Raw genomic sequence first — 25,702 nt, 5'->3', positions numbered from 1 at the left:
GATGACGCTGCTGGTCTGAATCAAGTTCAAGTGGCAAGGTGTTCAGTCACTTCCAGCTCTGACTCCAAGTGTCTACGCAGAGGGCAAGTCCCTCTGTTAAATTCCCAGAAAAAGATTCAGCTGTCCCTTGATTGCTGCCCAATTTGAGCTGAGTTCCCAGTCCATGCCTAACAATCTGACCCCATAAGCCACTCTGTGGGTATTTGAGTTGGTTTTGCTTTTTTTCTTTTCCTTTTGATTGAGAGAGCAACGGAGGGGAAGGGAGGGATGGAGGAAGGGAGGGAGGGAGAGAGAGAGAGAGAGAAGCATCAACTCACTGTTCCGCTCAGTTGCCCCATTTCTAGTCCAGCACTCATCAATTGCTTCTTGTATGTGCCCTGACCGGGGATTGAACTAGTGACCTTGGTGCACAGGGGGACAACACTGTACTCACTGAGCCACCCGGCTAGGGCCTGGTTTTGCTTTTTTTTTTAAAAAAAAAAAAGCTATTTGCTAAACTGTGGCAGGAAGGAGGGGGCAGAAATGCACAAAGCCAGACCCGAGGACTTTTCTTTGCAAAGCCGCCTGCTCTGTCATCAGAGCCGTAATGCTAGCTGTGTCCCTCTTTGTCTTCTTCACTGGACCATCTTGTTCCAGCTCTGCCTTGCCCCCACCGCCTGGTGCCCTCTGGGTGAGCAGGCATGGTGATGAGCAATGTCACACCCTCAGGACTCACTCAGGCTGGTCTGAGGAGTGGCCAGGACTCCCGTCTGCTGGGTCCATTCAGGAAAAGTGACATCGCCTGGGCTCTGTGCTGGGGACACAGAGGCCTTCTTGGTGCCAGGAAGTTCTATCAGTCATCCTTAAGACTTATTACACATACTTAAGATCACAGGAACACCAAGTTCACAAAATGCTTTCCAACCTTGGATGAAATGCCTTTTCTGTCTTAGCCAAGACACAGCAAGATACGGTCATCTTTATTTCTACCCAATGATTCCTTGATCAAACACATCAATTATATTTTAGCTTCCAAGAAGGAAATAGCAGAGAAGGAGAATGTTGTCAAACTGAGCCCCCTTTCTTACCTCCAGATTGTCCCAGTTCTAATCAGGTCAGTGCTAGGAACACGTTCAAAGTGCAAAAATATCATGTATAATGTATTCTGAAGTCTTTGTATGTGTTGGCTTAATCCCCACACCAACCCCATAAAGCAGGTTCCACGTACTGTCATTATCCCCATTTTGCAGATGAGGAACTGAGACACAGAGGGGTTAAGTGACTTGTTCAAGATGATACAGCGCAGACTAGGTAAATCTGGGGTTTAAATCCAGACAATTTAGATTCCGATTTTTGCTCTCAATGGTGGAAACAATCTCCTGTCCTTTGGAAGTGAGTTTTGATCATGACAGTTCCACCTGTAGCAGGATGTGTACCTTGAGGGGCTCCTTCCGAGAATGGAGGTGTTTTATTTGTAGCTGACTCACCTACACCTATTTGCCCAGCCTCATTCACCACCAGCAACTCTAGTCTTTTAGATGCCTGAGTGATGGTGTGTAGAAAGAGGTTGATGGCCCCTCCAGGGGCCAAAGTCTTTGGCTCAGATGATACTCCCTTATGAACAACTCCCTGCCCATTAGAGACCAGAGTGGCTTCAGGACTGTACCCCAGGATCCTGGGTCTGTCTGTTCACCCAGATGTGAAGAATACCTGAGAAGGCTGAGACTTCACTGGGATCACAGTCCACCTTCCAAAAGCCATCCAAAATAGGGTTTCAGATACAAACACATGTGACTAAACAGCCTCAACACTTGTGTCTGGGTTACAGCTGTCATGTCCAATATCCATTTCCTTCTTGTCTTGAAAGTTCTCCATTTGTTCTGACACTTGCATCAACATCATGCATGTAAAATTAGTCCAGCTCCAAACACAAGTGGTAGAATAGGCTAGGACAGAGTAACTCTGAGGGCAAAATGCTTTCAGGGAGTGGGTAGTAAAGTGATACTAACTACTGACCAATGACAACGAATGTTTGTCGCAGGCTAATGTGCACACCTTGCCAATCATTTTGCACAATAATCTCGTTTAAATCATAAAAACTCATTTTACTGAGGAAGAAACTGAAGCACAGAAAGGTTAACTGACTTGCTTTAGGCCACACATCTAATTAGTGGCAGAGCACAACAGGGACAGTGCTGCCTTCGAGGAAGGACCTGGAAAATTTTATCATTTCCAAACACATGAGGCTGTGAGGATACAAAATAATAGAAACCTCAGTCCCTGCCCCCAAGGAGTTGACATTTTAACAAAGAGAGAACACAAATGAAGCAGAAGTCACTAACTTAATGCAACCAATGTCTACTGAACACACGCTACGTGCCCGCCACTCTAGGTACTTGGGGAAACAGCAGTATCATGGAGCTTTGGGGGAGACAGATGGAAGCCAGATAAAAGAATATTATATCCTGACCAGGCAGTGGTGCAGTGGATAGAGCGTCAACCTGGGACACAGAAGACCCAGATTCAAAACCCCAAGGTCACTGGCTTGAGTGTGGGCTCATCCGGCTTGAGCGCAGGGTTGTTGGCTTGAGTGTGAGATCATAGACATGACCCCATGGCCGCTAGCTTGAGCCCAAGGTCGCTGGCTTAAGCAAGGGGTCACTCACTGTGCTGTAGCAGTCCCCCCCCACTGCCCAGTCAAGGCACATATCAGAAAGCAATCAATGAACAACTAAGGTGCTGCAACGAAGAATTGATGCTTCTTATCTCTCTCCCTTCCTGTCTGTCTGTTCATTTCTCTGTCTCTCTCACTAAAAAAAAAAAAAAAGGAATATTATACAGACAAGTACCATGAGATGAGTGCTGAATTGTTTTATAGAAGGTGATTCGGGAAGGTCTCTCTGAAGGGGTAACAGCAGTGAGACATTAGACACTCAGGAGAAAGCAGGCATTTTCAGCCCAGCAATGTCAGGGCTGAGCTACCCCCTCCACCCGCCCGCCCTTTCCCTGCCTCCTACCCCACCAGTAATCTGTGCTCCTCTCAGCAGAGCGGGACATGACTGTGGCCATCCACAGGGCCTCCTTGCTGCAGAACAGAGTGTCTCTCTCGAGGTGTGGGTTCCCAGACAGATTCTATCTGTTGCTTTGCTGCCCCTCTTTACATTGTGTTCATTGGGAACCCCAGTCCCCCATGTACATACCACCTCGCAGCCCGCTTTCACTGTGAGGTAGAAACCAGCTGTTTGCATTTTCCTCCTTCCTCCCAACCCCACAACTACTGAAAAAAAATTTTTTTCACATTAACAGTGCAAAACAACTGTTATCAATGTTTCCCTCCTTTGGAATGCTTTCTTGGCTTTCTGTTCCTCTTGCCTGCCAAGCACATTTGACCTGTGGACATGTAAAGGTTGCAACAGCACTAACTAACCTCCTCCAAGCCCGCCCTCTTTCCCCAAGTACACTGTTCCATGCGATGGAGGAGGGAAGGTCAGAAGGTCCGTAAATGTGGCAGTAGGGCTCCTGGCCTCCAAACAGAACTGCAGATTAATTGTTAAACCAGAAAAAGCCCTTGGGGAAGACAGACCCAGCTTTCACGTATCTACGAACACCATTTGGAGACCCAACACATAAATTCAGGTAAAGGAAACTACCTTTCTTTGAGGGACTGTGAGCTAATCTGCTAGTGTATGGTGGATTGACAATTGCAAGAAAACATGAAGCTAATATAACTAACAACAAGCTTTTCATCTCTGACAGGCATTTGCACAAAACGCCATTCATTTTCCTAAGCAGCATTTCACAGACCAGTAGACGTCAAACTACTTAGCAGGTGAATGTTTTAGATATAAAGCATTTTTCATCTCAGGCAACACATTGGGAGCAGCAGGGCTCGGACTGACTTGGTCCAAGGTGAAGGCCAAGCATTAGTGGACTTTAAAAGCTCCCCAGGAGACACTAAGGGGCAGCTGTAGTTTAAAACTACTGGAATAAAAAGTCAGAGGGTTCAAAGATCTTTAGCACCCAGCGTGTTTACTACTAAGCAGAAAATGCAACTGTCATCTTTTATCCTATGCCTACCATTCATTAGTTTTTGCATCGGGTCTGAATACTTTTCCAAGCAGATGGGCTACTTTTCAAAATGGCGGCTGGGAGTTTGGAAGGAGTGCATTTTCCCACAGGAAATCTTTATTTTTACTTCAACCGCTGCCCTGCTGGACTTCAGAGCAGAGAATGAGGGCCCCCTGCCCCTTCCGTAGCACAAGTTCCCTTCCTAAGTTTTCCTTCCAGTGTCCTGTCTGTGTCTCTCCCATTTTAACCTGCCCATCTGCCACTGGGGTTTCATCATGGCCTTTCATTTTTCTGTCCCTTAACTCCTTGTGATCCTACAAACATTCATTTGGTCTACTTTCCTGGTCCTGTTAAACAACAAATAACATTCATAGCAAATCTTTATTCTTAAATGGCATTCTGTCAGTAACAGCTTCTCTTCTGACTAAAAAAATATATTTCATCTTAGTGTGAGATGAAAATTAATTTTAAAAATGTATTGAATACTCAGAAAAAGTACAGAATATAGATCCCCAAGGATCTGCCATCTAGACTAGAGGGTGACAAACTATAGTTCATAGGCCAAATCTGGCCCCCACCTGTTTCTGTCAATAAAGTTTTATTGGAACACAGCCACACTTTAAAAAAACAAATATATTGTCTATAGCTGCTTCTATAATGGCAGCACTGAGTAGTTGTGACAGAGACCATATGGCATCCGAAGCCTAAAATGTTTACTTTCTAGCTCTTTATAGAAAAAGTTTGCCAACGCCGATCTAAACAAACAAAAACAACAACTATACACATAGCCATCTACTCACCATCCTTTTAACAAATATTTATTTGTGAACACTATACTAGGCCCTGGGAAATGTATTACTGTGAAACAGAGAGGATTCCTGTCCCTAGGAGGCCCAGAGTCAACTGAACTATCCATCACTCCTGATGATAAACACCCCAAAGGAGGCCAGCGGAGAGGAGAGGAGGAAGTTTGAGGCTGGGCAGGACCATGGGTGACTAAATCGCCTGTGAACCACAGAGGTGGATTCTAAGTTGATGAGGGTGAAGAGGAGAGAGGGGAAGGCCTTGGAAAAATTGGAAAGAAGCAGCAGGAAAATTCAATCCGTGGATGAAGACGCAGCAAATGGCAGGTGGGCTGTCTCCCAGTGCCTTGAAGTGAGAGGGGAAGATGGTGTGGCTTCTTCACTGGTCTTCCATGCTGAACTTGAGGTGGAATGAGGGCATGGACAATATTTATGTTGCTCATCTCTTTCCCTAGAATTAAACAACATGGCTGCCATAGAATAGAGGCTTGATGAATATTATTTAAAGGATTAAATATTAGATGCATAAATGGATGTCTCGAATATAAGGTTGTATATACTGTAAACCAGTTGAACAAAAAGAGTGGATGAGGACATGAGAAAGGTCGTGTTTCTTGAACTAGTACTACTCAACAAGCCTTTTACAAGCCTTAAATCATTTCACTTTCTAAGCCACCCTTTTCTGTATGGAACAACTGAGATTTGGAAAGGTTCAACAACTGGCCGACCCTACACAGCCAGAAAACGGCAGAGTCAGAATTCAGACCCAAGTCTTCCTCTGTTATTCTCAGATCCAAGGCTACTGGCACATGCCCATGCTTACCAGTCGTTGTCATACCATGCCCCGCAGAACCCTCAGGCTCCCCAAAGACCCCATAAAGGACATCGAGGCCAATTCGGAAGCAGTGGGGACCAAGAACACAGACTCCCACCCAGCTTCAAGCAGAGCAGTTCTCGTTTTCTCTACGTCACACGTGGAGCTTCCTGATTTAATCCAACTAGTTCTTGGGGGAACAAAAAGGAATTAGAAACCACTTCTCTGGACCTAAAATAACTTCATCACCAGTTTGCTGTGGGCTCATGCTTAGTCACTTCCTCCTTCCAGTCTTACACAAGAAAGCCTGGATGACAATGCTGAAATGCTATGGTGCTTCTTAACTTGCCAGAGAGAGGATGAAATGAAAAGCTCGTGTAATGAATGAAAATGGCTGGACCACCCTGAATAAAATTCTACCTCAAGTTGTAATTCCATCAATGGCAGCAAAGAAGGGGGCGAGATTAGTTACCAGGCAGAACCTCACTGGCCCATTGCTGGCCGCCTATGCTGATGCCAGCCAATGGCATCTAAGCTTAGGACTCGAAAAACCAACAAGAGCCACCTCTGGCCTTGCTTCTTAGTAACCAGCACATGACAGGACACCAGGATCTTAGTCAACAGAGGCTCATCCACTTACCAATAGAGATGTAACACATGAATATACTGATTCTCGAAGAATTCATAACTGGAAACAATGCTGCCCTCCTCTATGGTTCGGCCATTTTTATACCAAGTTACCTCTGGCTTGGGCTGACCTGATGATACAGAAATAAGAATATTCTTATTAAGTATTTTACAAAAGAAAACCATAAAGCTATGACCAAGAAGGGGTACTAAGCAATAGGGATGGGCATGGTGGATCAATCCGCCGGGGGCCGGGAAAACCTCCCTCTCATTAATAAGAATACATCATTCGCTAAGCCCTGTAGGGCATGTTATCTGCCCACCATGGTGCTATGTTGGGGTGGGGTGGGGTGGGGCATACAAAATGAACAATGCTGTCTCTAACCTCAAGGAACTAGTAAGAAAAATTATCTAAAACTTCGAAATAAGGCAAAAATGTGGATAGCCTCTTCTTTCAGTGTCACATGAGGGCAAAGGTCCATCTAAGAATTCTCTAGGGGAATGCACTTAGTTTCATTCAATAATTCCTATTGATTAAAATTCCCAGATACAGTGAAGTTATATGTAAATTTACAGATTTTTATCCAATAGAGCTGCAAATCTCTGTCTGACAGAGAAGATAAGCCCATAAGTTATGGTTGATTGCCCTAGAGGACATGAACCAGTGTTTTACCGAACCAAGCAATCTTAACCTAATGTTTCTTTATTAAATTGTCTATAAATACCTAATTCCTCAAATGTGGTTTGACCAGGTCTTAACACTTTCTGATTCCCTTTTTATTGAGAGAATTGGAAAAAAAATTTGTTTTGAAGTGTTCATTTCATATTTGCATGGGAGTTATACTTGAATAGTGCTTAGAGGTGAGTGTGGAGTATAGTATAAAAGAGAGAAGAACAGGCAGATTAACAGGTGCCAGGTCCTCCAGAGGCTGAAGGAGTCTGAAATGGAGGTTTCCCAGGCAGGTACTGTGCGTGTGTGACCGATGTCATCACAGACATTGACCCATGCTTTCTCCATCAGAAGGGGTTCGTCTTGCCCTGGTGATCATTAGCCAGAAGTAAGTTAATCTGGCAAAGCTCCTAGGAATTCCATTTACAACTTGGGTTTTTATCCCCCCCACCCCTTGTGATGGGGCAGGAAGGTTTCCAGGGCGTCCCAAAGCTTTCTCAGTAGCTTCCACGTCACTGAAAGTGCATGGAAATGTGCTATCTACACAGGAAGAAAACCTGGTATTTGGAAAAAATACACCCTTCTCCATCCATCCTAGGAACATCCTTGTGTTTTCTGTCTTATTTATCTCATGGTTTTTGCAAGCAACCGCGGAGACCACGAAGAGAAGAACTCCATGTTCCTCTGAGACCCGTACCATGGAGGGACCCGAAGATGCTCAGAGCCCGTGCCCGCTCCCTGTCCCTGTCTCACCTAACTTGGGGCGTCCCAGCTAGACTACCTCTGTGCCGACACCATGAATGCGCTGGGAGGCAACCCCGGGTTTCCCCTCTGCCTCCTCCTTTGCTGGGTGCCTGAGCAATTGGTGCCTGGAGCCAGGAGCAGACAGACCTATGTGCAAGGACATGTCTCTTTCAGACAAATGACTAAACCACCAAGAATTACCTTTCCTGAGAAGCCATCCCGGGGGTGGCAGATCCTAATTCATTCCTGCCTCTTCTTACCAGCCTGTGTTCCCCCTTTGAGTCTGTTTTATTAGATTCCTTTTAGGAACCATTTCATTGCTTTTTTGGCTGTGTGTTTGTGACCATTTTTTGAAGAAAGTATGTGAGTTATGTGTGAGCTGGGCCCTGGACTCCAGTGTTTCATTCAGACCGATGAGGACTGAACGATTCTCCCAGCTCCTCTGCGGCTGACTGGTTTTTTCCATTTGTGTGGTACAGATCTGAATAATCAGCCAGAAATGAGACTCACACGGGGAAGTGGTATCTTGTACTTTGTGGGTGGTTCTCTTTTCTTCCCTCCATTTGCTGGAAACCTCCCCCGAAAATCCTACCCTTGTTTTTAAAGCCTACCTGCAGGTCACAGATGGAGAGCCCCCTCCAACGTTTCCCAAGAACCTGGCTAATGTGTGTGGGGTACAGGTCGTCAAGTTGAGGGCACATCCAAACCCCGGGGCTTCCTGGGAAGACACAGCGGCCCTACTCTGAAGGCTCAGTAGCGGAGCAGTACCTGTCCCTCTGTCTGAATGGCCTAGGGACAAACCTCAAGAAAGAGGGGGCTCAGCTCTGGGCTCAGGGCGCCTGAGCGCACATTCTTCCCTCCAGCATCCAGGCAGAAGGCCAGATTTTATCACAACTTCAGCTGAGGAAGTGCTGCCTTGTCAGGGGCTGATTCTTCTCTCTGGACTGAGAAAAAGGCATCAGGAGCAGAAGGATATCCTGTCTTCCCCCACAAAACACTCCTGGGGCCTCTGTGTTTTCAGGGGTAGAGCCATCATCTAAGAAAATAAAAAACTGTACAAGGTACCAGCTTCCACTTTTCTACCCAATTATTTCACTTCTATTTTCTTTTAATAATAACTCTTTGTCACTCTGGGGCCACCAGTTGTGAGTCGGCCTGGGGTGAGTCTCCCGTCCAGGGAGAATTCCAGGCCCTGCTTCTTCTTCAGGGCTGGAACCTTTCCCCGCCCACTCCCATGCGCCCGAAGGAGGGAAGCCATGGGGACGCGAATCTCGCCAGTTTGGGGAGATCAACAAAAGAACAATGGAAGAAGAGTTGGACGAATTGTCTGAAGGGAAGCTATTCGTGCCATCCCCACACACCACAGAAAATGAAGAGCGGATCATCTGGGACCCGCATGGCTAACCCACGTGGGAGAGCCATCCCATGAGGTGGCGGTCACTGAAATGGCTCCAGAAACAGACTGGAAGAAATCTTTTAGAAAGAAAAGCTGAGACGGTTTCGTTGCTCAACTGGCTACTTAGGAGAAACTTCCCAGGTGATTTTCCCAAGTGATGTTTCAGGCATGCCTTTGTGAGCCAAAAAGAAAGAAACAAACAAACAAAAAAACCTGTTCGGCAGGGAGATTTCAGAGGATTAGCGAGTGATGGTTACCAGATATTATGCAGCGAAGCACAGTGTCTGACTTCTCAGGAACTTTCTGGGAGAGCAACGTTGATAAAAAACAAAGCGTGTGCCTCTGGGGCCCTCCGGAGTCTGCCATCCTCTCATGCCATGTGACTCTGAAAAATAAAAACCCCAGCATCACCATTTGTTCTGGGACTTCGCTGGCTTTCCCAGGAGTCTGAGAAATGGAGGGGGAGCATGGCACTGCCCTCTGGGGCTTATTCCAGGCTGGGTTGGGGCTCGCACCAGTGGGCAGGTGGGAAGACCTCGTGAGAGAGGCTGAGTCTGGCTGAAATGGATGGGGGCGCTCTTCAGTTATTTTTCAAGCCTCTCCTAGAGGAGTTTCCCCCCAGGCACTCCCAAAGAGCTCTGCCCTGCACCTGCACCTGCACCAGGGGATCCCAGCCCTGGGGGGACCTGGGAAGCACAGAGCTCCGCTCTGCCCCTGCATGCAGCACCCGGCCCTGGGTAAGCCAGGCAGGACACAGTTTGGAAGCCGTGCTGTCATTTATGCGTGCTCCCTCTCCTTCTCCTTTCCCTCCCCCTTGTTTTCAATAAACCTCTTCTTTTGAATCTGTTTCACCTCTTCTCTTGATGTCTATTTTGGGGGTTGTGGACAAGAACCCCTTTCACTGGTGACACTTTGCCAGGCTTTCTCACCCATACCACTGCTGACACGCGGGACAGACACTTCGTTTTGGGGTTTGTCCTGTGAACTGTAGGATGTTGAGCCAAATCCCTGCTTCAACCCACTAGATGTCAGTGGCAACCCTTCCCCCAGAAGGTAACAATCAATAATGTCAGGGCCTCCCTGGTTGAGAACCCCACACCCCCCCCCCCCCCCGCCGCCCCAGTCCTAAAGGACCACGGGACATCCAGAGCACAGACTGACAAGGAAGACAACCGCGTGCGCTACTGTTGGGCCACCGCCTCTCGTTTCTCTTTCTCTCTCTCCTCAAAGTCTTTTCCTATTGGACTAAAAAATGACAAATGCCTATTCGCCTCCCAAAAAGGAGGAGTTGATGAAATGCAAAGGCATCCCCAGGTGGGACGGGTTCTGAAATTGAGAAAGTACTGCTCCACGTGCACTAAACAAGTGACCGGAAAGGCAGTGACAGCTAGATTTCCCAATAAGCATGGCTGTGCAGAAGGCCACCCCAAGTGTGCAAGGTACCCCTGGAGCTGCGCAGTGCACAGTGCTCACAGACAGGGGGCAGCCCTGAGAACCGTTCTGTCTGAACCCAGGGGACCCTCTCAACCCCGTCCTCCAGCCAACACAGTGCTAGGACCGCTCTGCTAAACCGAGCCTTCGTAGAGCCCCAAGCCTGGAAATAACATCTCACTCTGACCAGAGCCGGGTTCTCACACGCCACTATAGAACTCAGGGAAAGGAAAGCCCACCCCACAGCAGGACACGTTTAGCAGGACCAGGAGCAGGAAAGGAGCCCTCAGAAGCTATGAATGGGGACTCCAGGGGCACCGAGAGTCCTAACACAGAAGCCTGAGCTAGCTGAGCTCTTGGTGGAAGAGGCTTGGTCTAAACAGCCTCAGCTGTATCATAGAAAGGTAAACCTCTCTCTATAGGGGTGTAACAGCCTGTGAACCATTCAAAAGCAGTCCCTCCCTCATCTCTCTCACTTTTCCAGGTGGTCCCTTGTACCCTGAGAAACAACTGGCCCAACAAACTCCCTGACAATGATTCAAGGTTTCACCAGCACCTGACAACCTCCTGATGAGTGGGCAGTGAGTGGTCATAGAGGGAACGAGGACAGGGGGAGGGGTGGTGAACAATGTTTCAGGACCTTGGCCTCTGCTCAGGACTGGCGACATAATTTGCAGGGGCTGGTTCAAGATGAATATAAGGAGCTTCTTGTTCAACTAGGACTAAGATAGGTAAGACAGCAATAGTGGAGCATTAAACTAAGCATTGGGACCTGTCTGTGAAAAGGCACAGATTGTGGGCCCAGGAAGCTGGCCCTGCCTGGCAGATGCCTCCTGCGGGATATTCTGCCCACAGATGCCTGCTAGTCCTGCCCCCTGAGGCCACGCCTGCTGCTCCTGGTGTCCCCACAGCATTTCCTTAATCTCGAGATGTTCCTTGTAGATGTTCTGTTTTCAGTCCTTGAAAACATCAAAGCATTCCGAAACCACCCTTATAGGAGATCCCTCCCTCCCCCCAAAAACTCCTCTCTGAATATCAAGGTTAAAAAAAATTAATTTAGGAGAATGCACTTCCCTTCCTCAGAAGGAGTGTGTGCAGGAAGCCACTTTCTGCCTAGACCTGAGGTTTAACTACCACACATGAAGGGTAGAAAAAGTGGTTAAGTTGAAGAAGTTGTAATGTTAGCATCAAAAAGGAAGTAACCACTGAGTGTGGGACAGAGTGCATAGGCTGGGAGCAAAGTTTGAAGAGCTCTGGGGATATGTGGGTACCCTGAGCCAGACAGAGTCAAGAGAGGATTTTGAGCAGTTTTGCTCTGTGATGATTAATTGGATCATTTTGGCGTTCTTTAACAAAGACTTGAATTGCATTTCCAGTTATGTGCAGTTATTGGATATTTTAAATGCAAACACGCAGAGACCACTAGGGACCACCTGGGGGTCCCTAGTTTACATGCGTTATAAGCCCCTCTTGGTGTAGATTATAAACTAGTTGCACAGACAAGGAAGAGACTTCACCTGCAAGGTGACAAGGAGACACCTGCAGCCCAGATTACATGACAAGTACATTTGGTGGCTGAGGACTTGGAGGGCTCTATGTGGTACAAGGCCAGCCAGGTTTGACGTGCATTTCTATTTACTTGGAAATCATAGGAATCTCTCATGGAAGAGTTGTTCTGAACTAGGTTGGAAGAAGCATCTTAAAATATAAAAATCCAAAAGACAACTTTTAGGCTAGTCATCTTGCACAAAAATGAAAATGTTTAAAGAAAATTTGGTGAGTGTTGTTGAATGATTGAATGAATCAATGAATAAGCCAGAACAGGTGTGAGTCCAACAGCACACAGAGAGCCAGAAAAATGAATGGTGACGGGCTGTCCTCTCACTGCTGAGGAAGCGTGGGCCCGCCCTTGCAGAACGTGTGTGGAGAGAAGCTATGCTGTTAATGCCCATGTGTTTACTCATCTTATTTTGGAGGTATGAGCTGGTGATGGGAGCTGCAGCTATGGGTTTGATGTGAAGATAAAAAAGATGATAGTTGTTGGGATTATTGAACAAATCATGTCAGAGCTAAATGTAAGCATAAAAGAAAAAAATGGAACCCAAATCCAATTTTAAACTTTTTATGGTATTTCACAACTGGAAGTACAAATGGTATTCATGATCTCATCTACTGTCCTTGAATCAGTATAAAATAGGGAACAAGGGTTGGCAAACATAAAAGTACAGTTTCAGAAAAAAAAGAGAGAGAAAGAGACAAAAGCTACAGAGACAAAGACGGAGTCTTAGATGTAGAATCATCCTCCAAAGAAAGATACTTTGTGCATTTATTGCTGGTCTGATAAATTTCCCAAAGATGAGGAATATGCTATTTATATACATTGTTTCCCCAGTTAGTACATTGATTCAGACGTGGCACAGAGTCAGGCTTCCTTACCCACGGAAAGCAGTGGACCAGGAGGCAGAGGTTTTAGTCCTAACACTTGCATTTATCGTTTTGAATGGCAACATAGCACAGGCGGTTAAGAGTTGCAGAGGCAGGTTCCCCGGGGTTCATCGTCTGGCTCCACCCCTTACTAGTTCAACAAATGTCACAAGCTCCCTGTGCCTCAGATTCCTCAACTGTCACATGGGTACTTCATAGGTTTTTGTGAAAAGTAAAGGACTTATTGCCTGTAAAGCACTAGTGCAGTGCCAGGCACAAAAGTGCATGTTCGGTAAATGTTAGCACTGATTTTTTTAAATCTTTTTTTAAAAATTATTTTTAATTTTAAATTTTAATTTGTTGTGTTGACATGGTTTCAAGTGTCCTATTCAATATAACACCCTCTACCCACTGCATCAAGTCCCCCACGCCCCATGCAAAGTCTCTTTCCACCCCTATTTTACCCCCTCTGCCCCGTCCCCCTACCTCCATACCCCCTTTTCCTCTGGGAATTGCTACCCTGTTGTTTGTATCTATGTGTTGGCGCTAACGTTTAAGTGCACTTCACGTTGGAAACACCAGTTCATCTGACTTGTTGACTGGTAATTATGCTGAGATCTCTGCAACACTTCCTTTTCAACCATGTTAAATAAATATAATTCACGTGCAGTTCATCCACTTTAAAGTGTGCGATGCAATGGCTTTCAACATATCCCAAGTTGTGCAATCATCACCACAATCCATTTCAGAGCATTCTCATCACCTCAAAAAATACTCCTACACCCCTTAGTTTTCTCCCTCCCCATATTCCCACCCTCCCCTCCAACAAACTTACAGCCCTGGGCAATCAGTAAGTTCCTTTCTGTCTCCATGGACTTGCCTATCCTGGGCATTCTATGTAAACAGAATCATATAACATGTGGTCCTGTGTGACGAGCTCTGCATCTCAGCACTGTACAAGGTGCGTTCCTGTTGTCGCAGGTACCGGTACTTCGGGCCTTTTTGTGTCTGATCCGCCGTTAGGGCGATGGGATGATACCCTGGTTCTGCACATTCTTAGGAGACTTACCCAGACAAGGGGAGTCAGGGGCAAGGAAGGGGCTCTCATGGCTGGAAAACTCTCCTGACCAGCAAGCATCATAGGACTGTGGAACAAACCCAGGCTTTGTCACTTCTTGGGACAAATTTACATCCAGCTCTGCCACTTACTTGGTTGAGGGATTGAACCTGTTTCCTCATCTGTAAAAGGAGATAAGGATAATGTTCTAACAATTAGAATAATGTACGTCAATGGCCTAGAATGAATCAGTTACATAATTGGCTTTCAAGATGGCAGTCATTGGACTATAAGGAAAGTCTTCACTTGTTTCATCAATTTCCTTTTAGACTGTAGGTTACCACAATGATTTTTTGTAAGAGATATACCAATTAATGTCTGAAACTTTTCCCTGGTATAACAATCATCTTTATTTGTAATTGGCAAGACCTGACTCCTACCACCTCCATTCTCAGGGTATACCACCTGGATGGAGAGGGAAGAAAGGACAAATCAAGCTGTCAAGGGTTGGGGGTGACATTGAGGACCTTATGCATCATCTATGACTCCTACCCAGGTGACTGCTTCCTGACAGTGAAGTCCCCCAGGTTACAACACTGACGAACACACCAGTTGACTCACATAGTTGGTTCAGTCACCACAGGCATGGAGTGCAGACTATAAAGGATAGAACAGTTAAGTCAGGCGTGTTTCAGGTTTCATGGCTCTTCCGAAGGTGAGAACCCTTAAAGACAGATTTATCATTCTCTGCTAGAGGTGGGTAGCCAATACTGAATTACTGGCATTTGGAGAAGAGGCATGGTGGCATTCACAGGCAACCTTAGAGAGAGAACACGTCAACTGCAAGGAAGACAAGACTTGCTTGTTTTTGTTTTTTAGCTGGGTGTTTTCTCTTAAAACATTTTTAACCTTTAATTCTACAAATCCTAAATGCATACATTCGTATTCTTTAAAATGCATCTAAAGGGAAACTCTCCCATAAGCGCTATCCCCTATCTCAGTATTTTTCCAAGAGGAAGCATTTGCTGTCCTTTGGGCCCCTTTCTATTTATTCATGTATATATAGTCAATTCACTATATATACATAATTTTGTCGTGTGTATGGCATTAAACTGTATATACCTGCCAAAGCAGTTGGCTTGTCATACTTCACTGTGAGTTTTGGCAGTCTTGCAAAGTCAAGCCAACCCTAAAAAATGGCTGCATCATTTTTTAAAAACTGCCCACTGATGAGACTGCTGCATGGCATAGCAATACCAGATTTAACTTGTCTGTGCTTGTGTTGGTGACCTATATCTTGGCTGGAGTTTTTTAGAATGACAAATATGTCTCAAAGAGTAGTGCAGTACATGCCTCCTTGGCCACATAAGTGGTTCTCTAGACTAAATATCAGGAAATGGGACTGCTGGATAAAAGAGTATTCACATATTACCTTTTGCTAGATATTCCAAAGTGGGAGGGGCCATTAACAGAGTAGCAAAGGGATGTGTGAGGAAGAACCCAGATTCCTGGGTTCACATCTTAGCTCTGCCACTTACTAGCTTATCATCTCTCTGCCTCATTTCCTCATCTGCAAAACGAAGAGCATAGCAGTTACGTCATTTAACTGTTAGGAAAATTAAGTGACTGTGTATAAAGCTCTTCTGACTAGTATAGTAAGCACTATATAAGCTATCAGGGGCTTTGGGTTTAACGTCAACAGAATTACAAAAATATCTTCCTCTCAAACTGGAGAACAGGGAAGAGGTTATGGGAGAATTCTTTGAACATTAAAAGCTCTCGATGGAAGCCAGGTTTTATTTGGGCTAATCGGCCATCCCCCGCAGAGAGCTGGCCATGTGCCTGCCATCCGCTGAAGGGGTCAGTGACGAGTTCTGAGCCACACGCAGTTAACGGTAACCAGGTTTGCAGAGCGGGCAGGAAAGCCAGCTGTCATAGTGCTTTCTCACTGGGGACAGGAGGGATTAGTTCTGATTACCCAGCCTAATCCAATGGCATTTGGGTTCCTGAATTTGCCATCTGAGTTACTATAGAATTGGGTGCCACACCCACTGCCACTTAATAGCAGTTCCATATTAGTTAGGGAAAAGTACCCCCACCAAGATGGATTTTGGAAATTTTGTGGGGAGGAGGGAAGTAGAGCAGGTGGGGGGTAGGGGGACCACTAAGGTATTTGGAATGCCTTCTATGTGTCACCCCCAGGCTGGGCACTTCTTGGACATCATGCCATTTAATCCTCACAGCTAAATTACCAGGTAGATGTTCCTCTCTGTTTCACAGACAGTGACTTGGAAGCTTAAGGGAACTTTAGTGGGTTGATGTGACAAACCTAATTCCTCACTGCATGTGATAGCAGGGCTGAGATAAGAGTCCTGGTATTGGAGCTCACGTGTTGTTCTCTTTCTTGCGCAGACTTTTAGGATTGTATGTGAGAAATGAAGGCAAGAAAATAAGCTCTTAAAAAAGATGCTCAGCATCATTAGTCATTATGGAAATGCAAGTTAAACCACAATGAGAGAGCACATCACACCCACTAGAATGGCTATAATAAAATAGACAGCACATGTGGGCAAGGACATGGGAAAAAAACAACCTTCAAACACGGTTGGTGGCAACGTACAATGGTACAGACCCTTTGGAAAACAGTTTGACAATTTCTTAAAAAGTTAAACATAAACTTACCAAAAAACCCAGAAATTCCATTCCTAGATATACACCCAAGAGAAATGAAACCGTATATCCACACAAAAATTTGCATACAAATGTTCTTAGCAGAATTATTCATAATTACCAAAAATTGGAAATAAGTTAAATGGTTAAATGGCCATTGGAAACAATCTGAATACCCAACTAGTAAACAGACAGACAAAATACGGTCTACCCCTACAATGGAATAATAAGAAACAGACGAGGATCCATGGTCCAACATGGACAAACCTTAAAAACATTGCTATTACTATATCTAGTGAAAGATGCCAGACACAAGACACCACATGCTATATGACTCCATTTATACAAAATGTCCAAAGAAGCTACAGAGCCCAGAAGCAGATTAATGGTTGCTGGAAGTGGAGGCACTGGAGGGGACGTTAATTGACAATGAACGTGCACAAGGGACATCTGGGAGGTGAGGGAAATGTTCGAAAACTGGTCTACGGCAACGATTGTGCACCTTGACAAAAGTGCTAAAAGCATCATTGAACACTTACTGCACCATGCCAAATAAGCCTCAATAAAATCAAATTTTAAAATAGAGAAAGAAGGAGAGAACATCTAATAAGCACCTGCTATATTCCTTGCAGCATTATTTGTGATAGCAAAAGGTTGGAAGTCACCTAAATGTCCATTGATAGAAATCTAAAAAAAATAAAAGTAATGGAAATCTAGCTATGGCATATCAATACCAGGGTATGTTTCACTTTTAATAGTAATGGGCATTAAAATAAGGTAGTTCTGTATGCACTAGTACGGAATAATCCCCAAGATGTATTGTTAAGTGAAATAAAGTATAGAAGAGAGTGTAGTATGCTATCACTTGCATAAGCAAGAAAAGAAAAACTTTCCAATGTGCTTATTTGTACACATGATGATTGTAGAAATACACAGGAAACTGGTAACCTGGTTACCCCCAAGCCCTGTGTCTGAGGAAAAGCAGGTTGCTAGCTGAGGACTGTGATGGTCTCTGCATATCCTGTTGAATGTTTATTTATAAATGTTACCCAATAAACAAATACAATTTAACTTTTCAATGTTAATAGTGAGCAACTACGTGTGCCCGGCCGTGCGCCTGGCACGGAGACTCGGGCACTGTGAGCACAGCTGCAGCTGCTTCTCGGCCATCAGCATTAGTTTTGAACTTTTTTTATCTTAAGGTTTAAAAGTAAAGACTATACTTTCAGGGAACATTTCTATAGTTTGTAAAAGTAAGTATTCCCACTGGTACTCCTGTTCCCTGCTATTTAAAATCTGTGGCAGTTTTCAACTCTTTAAGGAGAGCTAATAATAATAATAATAAAAATAGCCCAAGGTTAAATGAAACCTGGGAGTGTTTAGCACCTCCTCTGATTTTACAATTGAAAAACACCCACTGAGCCTGACCTGTGGTGGCGCAGTGGATAAAGCGAAGACCTGGAAATGCTGAGGTCGCCGGTTCGAAACCCTGGGCTTGCCTGGTCAAGGCACATATGGGAGTTGATGCTTCCAGCTCCTCCCCCTTTCTCTCTCTCTGTCTCTCCTCTCTCTCTCTCTCTCTCTCTCTCTCTCTCTCTCTCTCCCTCTCCTCTCTAAAATGAATAAATAAATAAAAAAAAAGAAAAGAAAAGAAAAACACCCACTGAAACACAGACAGGTTAAGCAACTTTTCAAAGGACACACAGCTTGTAAGCAACAGAGTCCCCGATTCTTGCTTCTGATTTTCAACTTATGTTGGCAGCCTGCATTCCTCTGCCTGTCTTATTATCCTGTGCTCGCTCAGGGCGAAGACGGGCAAGAGAGGAGAGACCAAGATGCGGTAATACACAGGGCATGACCGTGTTGTTAATGAGACCAGCTTCTGTGAATTCATGGATAAAGATCACTGTGGTTTGAGGTTGAACATAGTGTGCTGAGAGTTGCACTCAATGTAGGCCTGTGTCGTCAGGGTCATCACCAACCCTCTCTCCAGTCCCTCCTCCTTGTCCTCTGTCCTCCACATCCTCCCACACAACCTGTGTCCTAATGCTCCCTTCCTCCACCTGGAGCACAAACAGGAGCAACTCCTTTGGAGAATGTTCATTTTAAATGGGACCAGGAGGTGTGGTGTTTCCCTGCGGAATTTCAGGCTGGGCCAGCAGAGGAGAGGACCTGGGGAAGTCCCTTTCTCCTCCCTGCCCTGGAGTGGGCGAGAATAAGCCTGCCCTGGTGTGAGAACTGGGCCTGGATGGAGTATGCTGAACAAACTACCTCTCAGTGGTTTGCTTAAAGGACGTCAGTTGTGGGGACAGAGTGTCTCACCTTCTACCCTCATCCTTCAACCCAGCCGGTCAGGAGGTCTTAGGAGAAAACTTTTCATTTTTGCCTCCACTTGCCCTGTTTTCTGAATATTTTTTTTTTAAATCATTCTTCATCGCATTTTCTTTAGTAAAGTGTGCCTTATTAGGAGCCCTGCCCCCAATGACAAGCACCTGGCGAGGAGGCGGGTCCTGCATCCAAGGCTTCATTCCCTGTAAAGGCAGGGTATCTTAACATGTCCCGGCTAGAGGTTAAAGCAGGCCCATCCTAACCCTTTCCAGCAGGAAGCAACCCACGGCTAACCTGGTGGCTAAGGAAGAGATGGTACACCTTTAGAGGACTTTCTCCAAAATATCCCAAACCTCCCAAAGGGGCCATTTTGCTGCCCCAGCTAACCCCATTCCCTGCCTCTCCCACCACTCAAGCCTGGTGCCAGGCGGGCTGGTCCATGCCCTTCCTGCTTGCTGGGTGCTAATTGATCTACACTGACCAAGTACTCTCTTGCTGGTGATTGGTTTATTAATAAGTCTAAGTCAATCAGCACACGGTTCTCTCCAGAAAGTAGTTTGGGGTGATCCAATCAGTGCAAAGCTTAAGTCTTTCACTCTGTCCTCTAAGGAAAGAAAGCATGCGGACCCCCAGAGGAGGTGATAACCATGTGAGGCCGAGAAAGCCAGCCTCAGATTGAAACCACAGCCCAGAGAAGAGTACAGTCTCCAGAAACGCAGAGAACCAGAGCTGGGGTCCCGACCAAATCCTGGACTTTTCAGCTGTGTGAGCAATAAATCCCGCTCCCGTTTAAGCTAGTTTGAGCTGACTTTTTGTTACTTCTAGAAAGCATCCATCCTAAAGCATCCACACCTCCTCCCGTCCTGTGATGCCTGAGATTCCTGCCACAGTTCCTCCATTCCGGATCTCCACATTGGACATGCCTTCCCCAAGTTACAGATGGAAGGAAAGGATTTAAGATCCGATAGCTGAATCAAAGAATGCTTCTCCAAGGAAGTTCTGGGGATGACTGTAGAAAGCCTAGCCTAAATGAATTTCTGGTTTCCAATCTCTTTCTATCTCTTTCTACCCTCCATGTTGTGTTGTGTTTTTTCATTTGTTTGTTTTCTTTTTACAGAAGGACCACCTTCCTCTCTGTATCTTCAAATCCTACAAGTTTTCGAACTCCAACCCAAGTGCTAGCTTGCCCTTGAAGCCTACCCTGACAGCTTTAGCTGGAAAAAGAAACAGCCCCCTCCAAAGTGACTGATGGCTCACCTCAGTGTCCTCCCCACACTCAGTATTCCCCACAGACACATTTGTCCGAAGGACACCTGATGGGTTTCTCTTCTCCACAGCTGTAGCATTCTGTGGCCAGGCCTCGGCATCTCTGAGAAGTAGGCAAGTTTAATGACTAGAAAGTACAAGTGTAAATAGCTCTTCTTTAGGAATTACAGTTCAAGGAAATGGTTAAAGCAGCGGTTCTCCGCAGTGTGGTCCTGGACCACACCATCAGCATTACCTGAGAACTTGTCAAAAATGTGAATTCTCAGCCCTGGCCAGTGGCTCAGCAGGAGAGCATCGACCCAGCGTGTGGAAGTCCCCGGTTCAATTCCCGGCCAGAACACACAGGAGAATTGCCCATCTGCTTCTCCACCCTTCGCCCTCTCTTTTCTCTGTCTCTCTCTTCCCCTCCCGCAGCCAAGGCTCCATTGGAGCAGAGTTGGCCCGGGTGCTAAGGATGGCTCCATGGCCTCTACCTCAGGTGCTAGAATGGCTCTGGTTGCAGCAGAGCAATACCCCAGATGGGCAGAGAATCGCCCCCTGGTGGGCTTGCCAGGTGGATCCTGGTCAGGCACATGTGGGAGTCTCTCTCTCTGCCTCCCGGCTTCTCATTTCAGAAAAATATCCCCCCCCCCTCAAAAAAGTGAATTCTTGGGGCCTTCAGAATCAGAAATTTTGTGGGTGGGATCCAGTCACCTGTGTTTGAATGAGCTCTCTAGATTTGGTTGCACTTTAAGGTTTGAGAACCGCTGGACTAGAGGAAGATGTTAAACTACCGACTGAGGAGCGAACGAGCCTGGTTATCCAAGAGCGGGACTGCAGATCAAGGGAAGATCAAGGTGAGTTGTGTGCCCCTGGACATGCTGGCTGCAGCCATAGAGGAGATGGCCCTGGGAGGTGGAGTTTGCTCTGTATTCAGAAGGGAAAGATTGAGAACTGTCATCTCTGCACACTGTGTCCATTTTTTGACCTGATGTCCAAAGTCTCCAGGTCACTGGGGGCTGTCCCAGGGGGCTGTGCATCAGCAGAAACTTCAGTGAGGGCTCTAAACATTTTTACCTGTTCTTTTCTGTCATGTAGGTTGGACATTTACTCTCTGATGTTTGCCGATCCTAAGATGACATGATCACTTTCTCCCAAGTTATTTTTTATACTTCTGTATTTACAAATTTCCTTTTTTGGCAGAACTCAACCCAGAATAAAAGGGTGTCTTCTGAACCTGTCAGTATCTCAAACAAAGAATTTATCAAGATGCGTCGATGTTGCCTGACTAGGTGGTGGCGCAATGGATAGAGCATTGGACTAGGATGCAGAGGACCCAGGTTCGAGACCCCGAGGTCACCAGCTTGAGCACGGGTTCATCTGGTTTGAGCAAAAGCCCACCAGCTTGAACCCAAGGTCGCTGGCTCCAGCAAGGGGTTGCTTGGTCTGCTGAAGGCCCACAGTCAAGGCACATATGAGAAAGCAATCAATGAACAACTAAGGTGTTGCAACACGCAGTGAAAAACTAATGATTGATACTTCTCATCTCTCTCCATTCCTGTCTGTCTGTCCCTGTCTATCCCTCTCTCTGACTCACTCTCTGTCTCCATAAAAAAAAAAAATTAAAAAAAAAAAAAGATGCTTTGATGTGCCCAGGAAAAGCTTTGGGGCATCTTGGCAACAACAAAGGCAATAATAGAGACATTGATAAGATTCTTCAGAGCTATCCTATGAGCCCTGCTTGTGATTCTTGTCCGCTCCATCCCTCTGTGCCTGACTTGCCCTCACCCCAGGATGAGGGAGCACCCTGTTCATTTTGAACCTTCATCCCTGACCTCGAAACTCCAGCTGCCACTCCTGAGATGACCCACTCAGCTACTGTCTCTGCTCAGCCACCCATGGCCAGTCCGTTTCAGCATATTCTCACCCCACTAGCACTACAGTGCCTGTGTCTAAGCAGAATGGGAATCAATGCTGGGCTCCACGACAATCTTTGAGAAAAGGCTGGGCTTGTGCCTGAGTTTTCATCAGAATCACAGATATCATCTTGTGTGCAGAGAGACTTACCCTCACCTTCCATTCCTGTGGATTCATGAAAACTCATATTCAAATACAGTACTGATATGTACTAAAAAGCATTTCTGGGTGATGGTCATAAATCTCTACCTCTCTTTATAGACAATAAACACATTGTCAACCATTTTCAGACAAAAATGGTTTTTCTTATTTATTGTAGATGCATTTTAAATGGTCACTGTTTTTTTAATTTTGTTCTCAAACATTGTTTTCAAGTACAGAATTTTCTTCAAAACAATCTAATTTTCATCATTATTTTTGTTTGATTATTGCATTAATGTCAAAAATGTATACTTCCTATTACTTTATAGTTTACATCATAAAAGCGTTCTCAAGTCTTAGGGTAGAGAGAGAAAGTGTGTGAGAGAGAGAGAAAGAGAGTTTTTAATTCGCCAAGAAGAAGAACTAGCCTTGTGAAGTACAATGTGACAGTTACTTTAGAGGTGTTTACCCATCTGACCCCCATCAACCCTGTCACAGAGGATGTTGTCGCCTTCCTTTTGCAGATGAGCATCCTGGAGCTCAGACAGGTTGAGGAGCTGTACTAGAGTCAGGATGTGACTCCAGAGACTGGGCTTCCTTCCTTGGAACAACCAGCTTCTCCCCATCTCCACCCCGATTCATACCCGGCCACACCTCCTTGCACAGGCTGGTATCTACAAGTAAGTGTGCAAGGGGCTGTTAAAAATGAATTAAGTTAGGGGAGGGTGATCTTTGCAGGTGATGAAAATCAGAATTCAACTGTGCCTAAAAATCTTTCCCCAAACTGTGATTAGATGTTTTGCAAAATCCTCAAAAGGGCAATGTAATTTAGGAACTAAAATACGTTTAGTTTGTTTTAAATCCAGATTTCCAAGATCTGAATGTGTTTATTGACCGTTAGGGACTCTTACTTAGGACTTGTCAACTCGTTGATTCAGAAGGCAGCCTACAACATCCTGGGGTTCAGATCGGAAGCCTCACAGCGAAGGCGTTCGTTTGACTTGCCCCTGGCTGGGATGCGGTTCTAGAACGTCTCTTCCCATTCCCGGGCAATTAACCTTTAAAAATGAGGCCTCCCTTTTTCTCAAGGGAAAGGTTGTGGAAGGAAAAGAATCAGAGCCGAAGCAGCTCTAAGTGCTGTTCTTGCTTTTATCTATTTTTAAATGATTGCTAGATGTCTGTAACTGACACCTTTAATCAGTGGTTTTAAATTTTGGATGTGTTCATTAAAATGTAACGAATGTGACAGTGGTGCCATTTGATGGGCGGATTTTTTTTTGGTTGACTTTTTGTCTTAAAATTTTAAAACATCTATGTAGCAACTTGAGTACAACATTGTGTCTCTAGTTAAGAATACTGTATTGTACACTTAACAATGCATTAAGAGGATAAATCTCACGTTAACTGTTCTTACCACAACAAAAAGAAAGAAAAAAAAGATAGAAAGAAAGAAAAGGAGAGAAGATCTATTTTAATGCCTCAGTGAACGTCTGCAGCAGCCATTTTGAAATGCCTGATAGCTTTTCAGTAACGTGACTCCTGTGGTCAGACAAGATACTGCTGTGTCCACTCAGAAAGGGGGGACTTTTACTCATCATGATAACCCAAGTAAAAGGAATAACTTTTGACTCAAATACCCAAATATTTCAGGCAAAAGTATCTGGGGCCTGAGTTAACTGCATAGTTACCTCAACTTATCATGGTATTTTGCAAAACCTTTACAAATCACTCCCTTGAGCCATCCTATATGTCTGTCTTTCTAATTATGAGATAGCCATGCTGTGAAAGAATCTCTTAAAATTATTGGCAAGCCAAAATAAGCAAACATTAAAATAATAATAATTTTCCAAAAGGGGCCCAAACTGAAAACGAGAATTTGGCTACTTAAAAGCCCTATAGACACAACTATGCCATATAGCCATTACTCAGAGTAATCTCACAGTCTCATCTTGTTCTGTGGACACAATCTGCTTTGTTCTGTTGTAGAAATTGTAAACAGCTCCCTACTGAAAGCACACAGCTATTTTTTATGTAAAAACCAAAGTCTAAATACTTACTTTTCAATACTTTTTGTCCCAGAGATGTGACAGGAGAGCTGCCTCGGCTGTGGGCTCCCCGGGCCGTGTGGGAGGCATTGATTGGGTGTCCCTGTTCCCGGGCCTGGGGACTCAGAAGAACTACAGGGCCGGGGACTTTTCCACGAACAGGTCGAGCACAGTTGGGTCTGTTTCCATAAAAGCGCCCATCTCCCTAAGAGGAAAACTGCCGTGCCCAGGGGAGCATTTTTCCCTGCCTCGAATGAACTAGGTCATTGCTGAGGCCTGAGAATATTTTTTAGCATCCCTGTGATGAAACTTGAGGGCTGTTCCTGCAGTAGGTGCGACACTTGTTGTTGACGCCGGGGAGGCCCTGGCACAGGGGCTGCTGAAACGCAGCGCCAGCGAGCTGACGAAACCCAGAGACGGGCTGTCACTGATGTCTCAGGAGACTGAGCAGCACTCTGCAAAGGCCACGTGGGACCTCGGGGTTAGCTGCTTGCCTCTTAGAAAAGCAAAATCTTGCTGCCTGATAAAGTGATTAAGGGCGGGCTAACACCAGCCCTTCCATCAAGGGTATCAGGCATCTGAAGTGCACATAGGAAACCCATGCAGGGGGGCCAGGGGGGCGCACAGTTGTGTTGTCCATGTAGAACCGGTTGGTATTACAGTCGTTCTCTAAGAAAAGCAGAAGCCGCAGGAAGGCAGGACCCACCTTCCTCCCCCCCTTACAGCAGTCCTCCTCTCCCCCACCCCACCCCCACACACAGCCTCTCTCTTCCTATTTAACTACAGTAGTAAGAAGAGACTAGAGGAAGACCAGAAAAAATACATAGAAATACCATGAGCCCCGTTCCTTAGGATTGTCAGGAATCGTTCCTCTTGGCCAAGCAGACTTTGGAACGTGGGCATTTCCTTCACTGAATTTTGTCCACATCCAAGAAAGAACATAGAAAACTCAAGTGTTCTTCTGTAACTACTTCGCCTCTCCACAAAAGTATTTTAATGCACCACACCTGGAAACTCTCAGCTTAGAAAGAAACCTCTATGAAACTCAAGGAGAGGGCTAAAATTAGCAGCTCTGAGTGGTTGACTTTGAAAGGGACATAACTGTGAATATTCACTCTGTCCCGGCACAATCCTGAAAAGCACATTGTTTTTTATGCACGGCACAGAGCATGCGTCACTAGAACTCAACAGAATAAACCTTTTTACAAGAGAAAAAAAATCATTTACAACTTCATATCAAGAAGTGTATGGTTGGTATGATCCATTTTTCAATCTTATCCTCGTGTGAGAAGAACGGTATCTATAGCTGAGAGACACTAAAACAATGACTGTTTCTTTGGGGA

The 25,702-nt window shown here is 45.4% G+C and overlaps 1 protein-coding gene across 2 annotated transcripts in view; it reads right to left on the bottom strand.

Annotated features, from left to right (window-relative positions):
- ALPK2 (alpha kinase 2) overlaps positions 1 to 24,471 on the bottom strand; it is a 101,854-nt gene extending 77,383 nt beyond the window's left edge. For both annotated transcript variants that reach the window (XM_066352762.1, XM_066352763.1), the window contains exons 1-3: positions 24,372 to 24,471; positions 9,359 to 9,486; positions 6,305 to 6,422 (exon numbers count right to left, since the gene is read on the bottom strand). In XM_066352762.1, coding sequence (XP_066208859.1) covers positions 6,305 to 6,422; positions 9,359 to 9,467 — 227 coding nt within the window. In that variant the 5' untranslated portion in view covers positions 9,468 to 9,486; positions 24,372 to 24,471. The remainder of the gene's footprint in view (positions 1 to 6,304; positions 6,423 to 9,358; positions 9,487 to 24,371) is intronic.
- Positions 24,472 to 25,702: the final 1,231 nt, after the last annotated feature.

This window comes from Saccopteryx leptura, chromosome 11, assembly GCF_036850995.1.
Source record: "Saccopteryx leptura isolate mSacLep1 chromosome 11, mSacLep1_pri_phased_curated, whole genome shotgun sequence".
NCBI lineage: Eukaryota > Metazoa > Chordata > Mammalia > Chiroptera > Emballonuridae > Saccopteryx > Saccopteryx leptura.
Note: the sequence above shows the minus strand (reverse complement) of the source record. Positions and strands in the feature narration are given on the sequence as shown.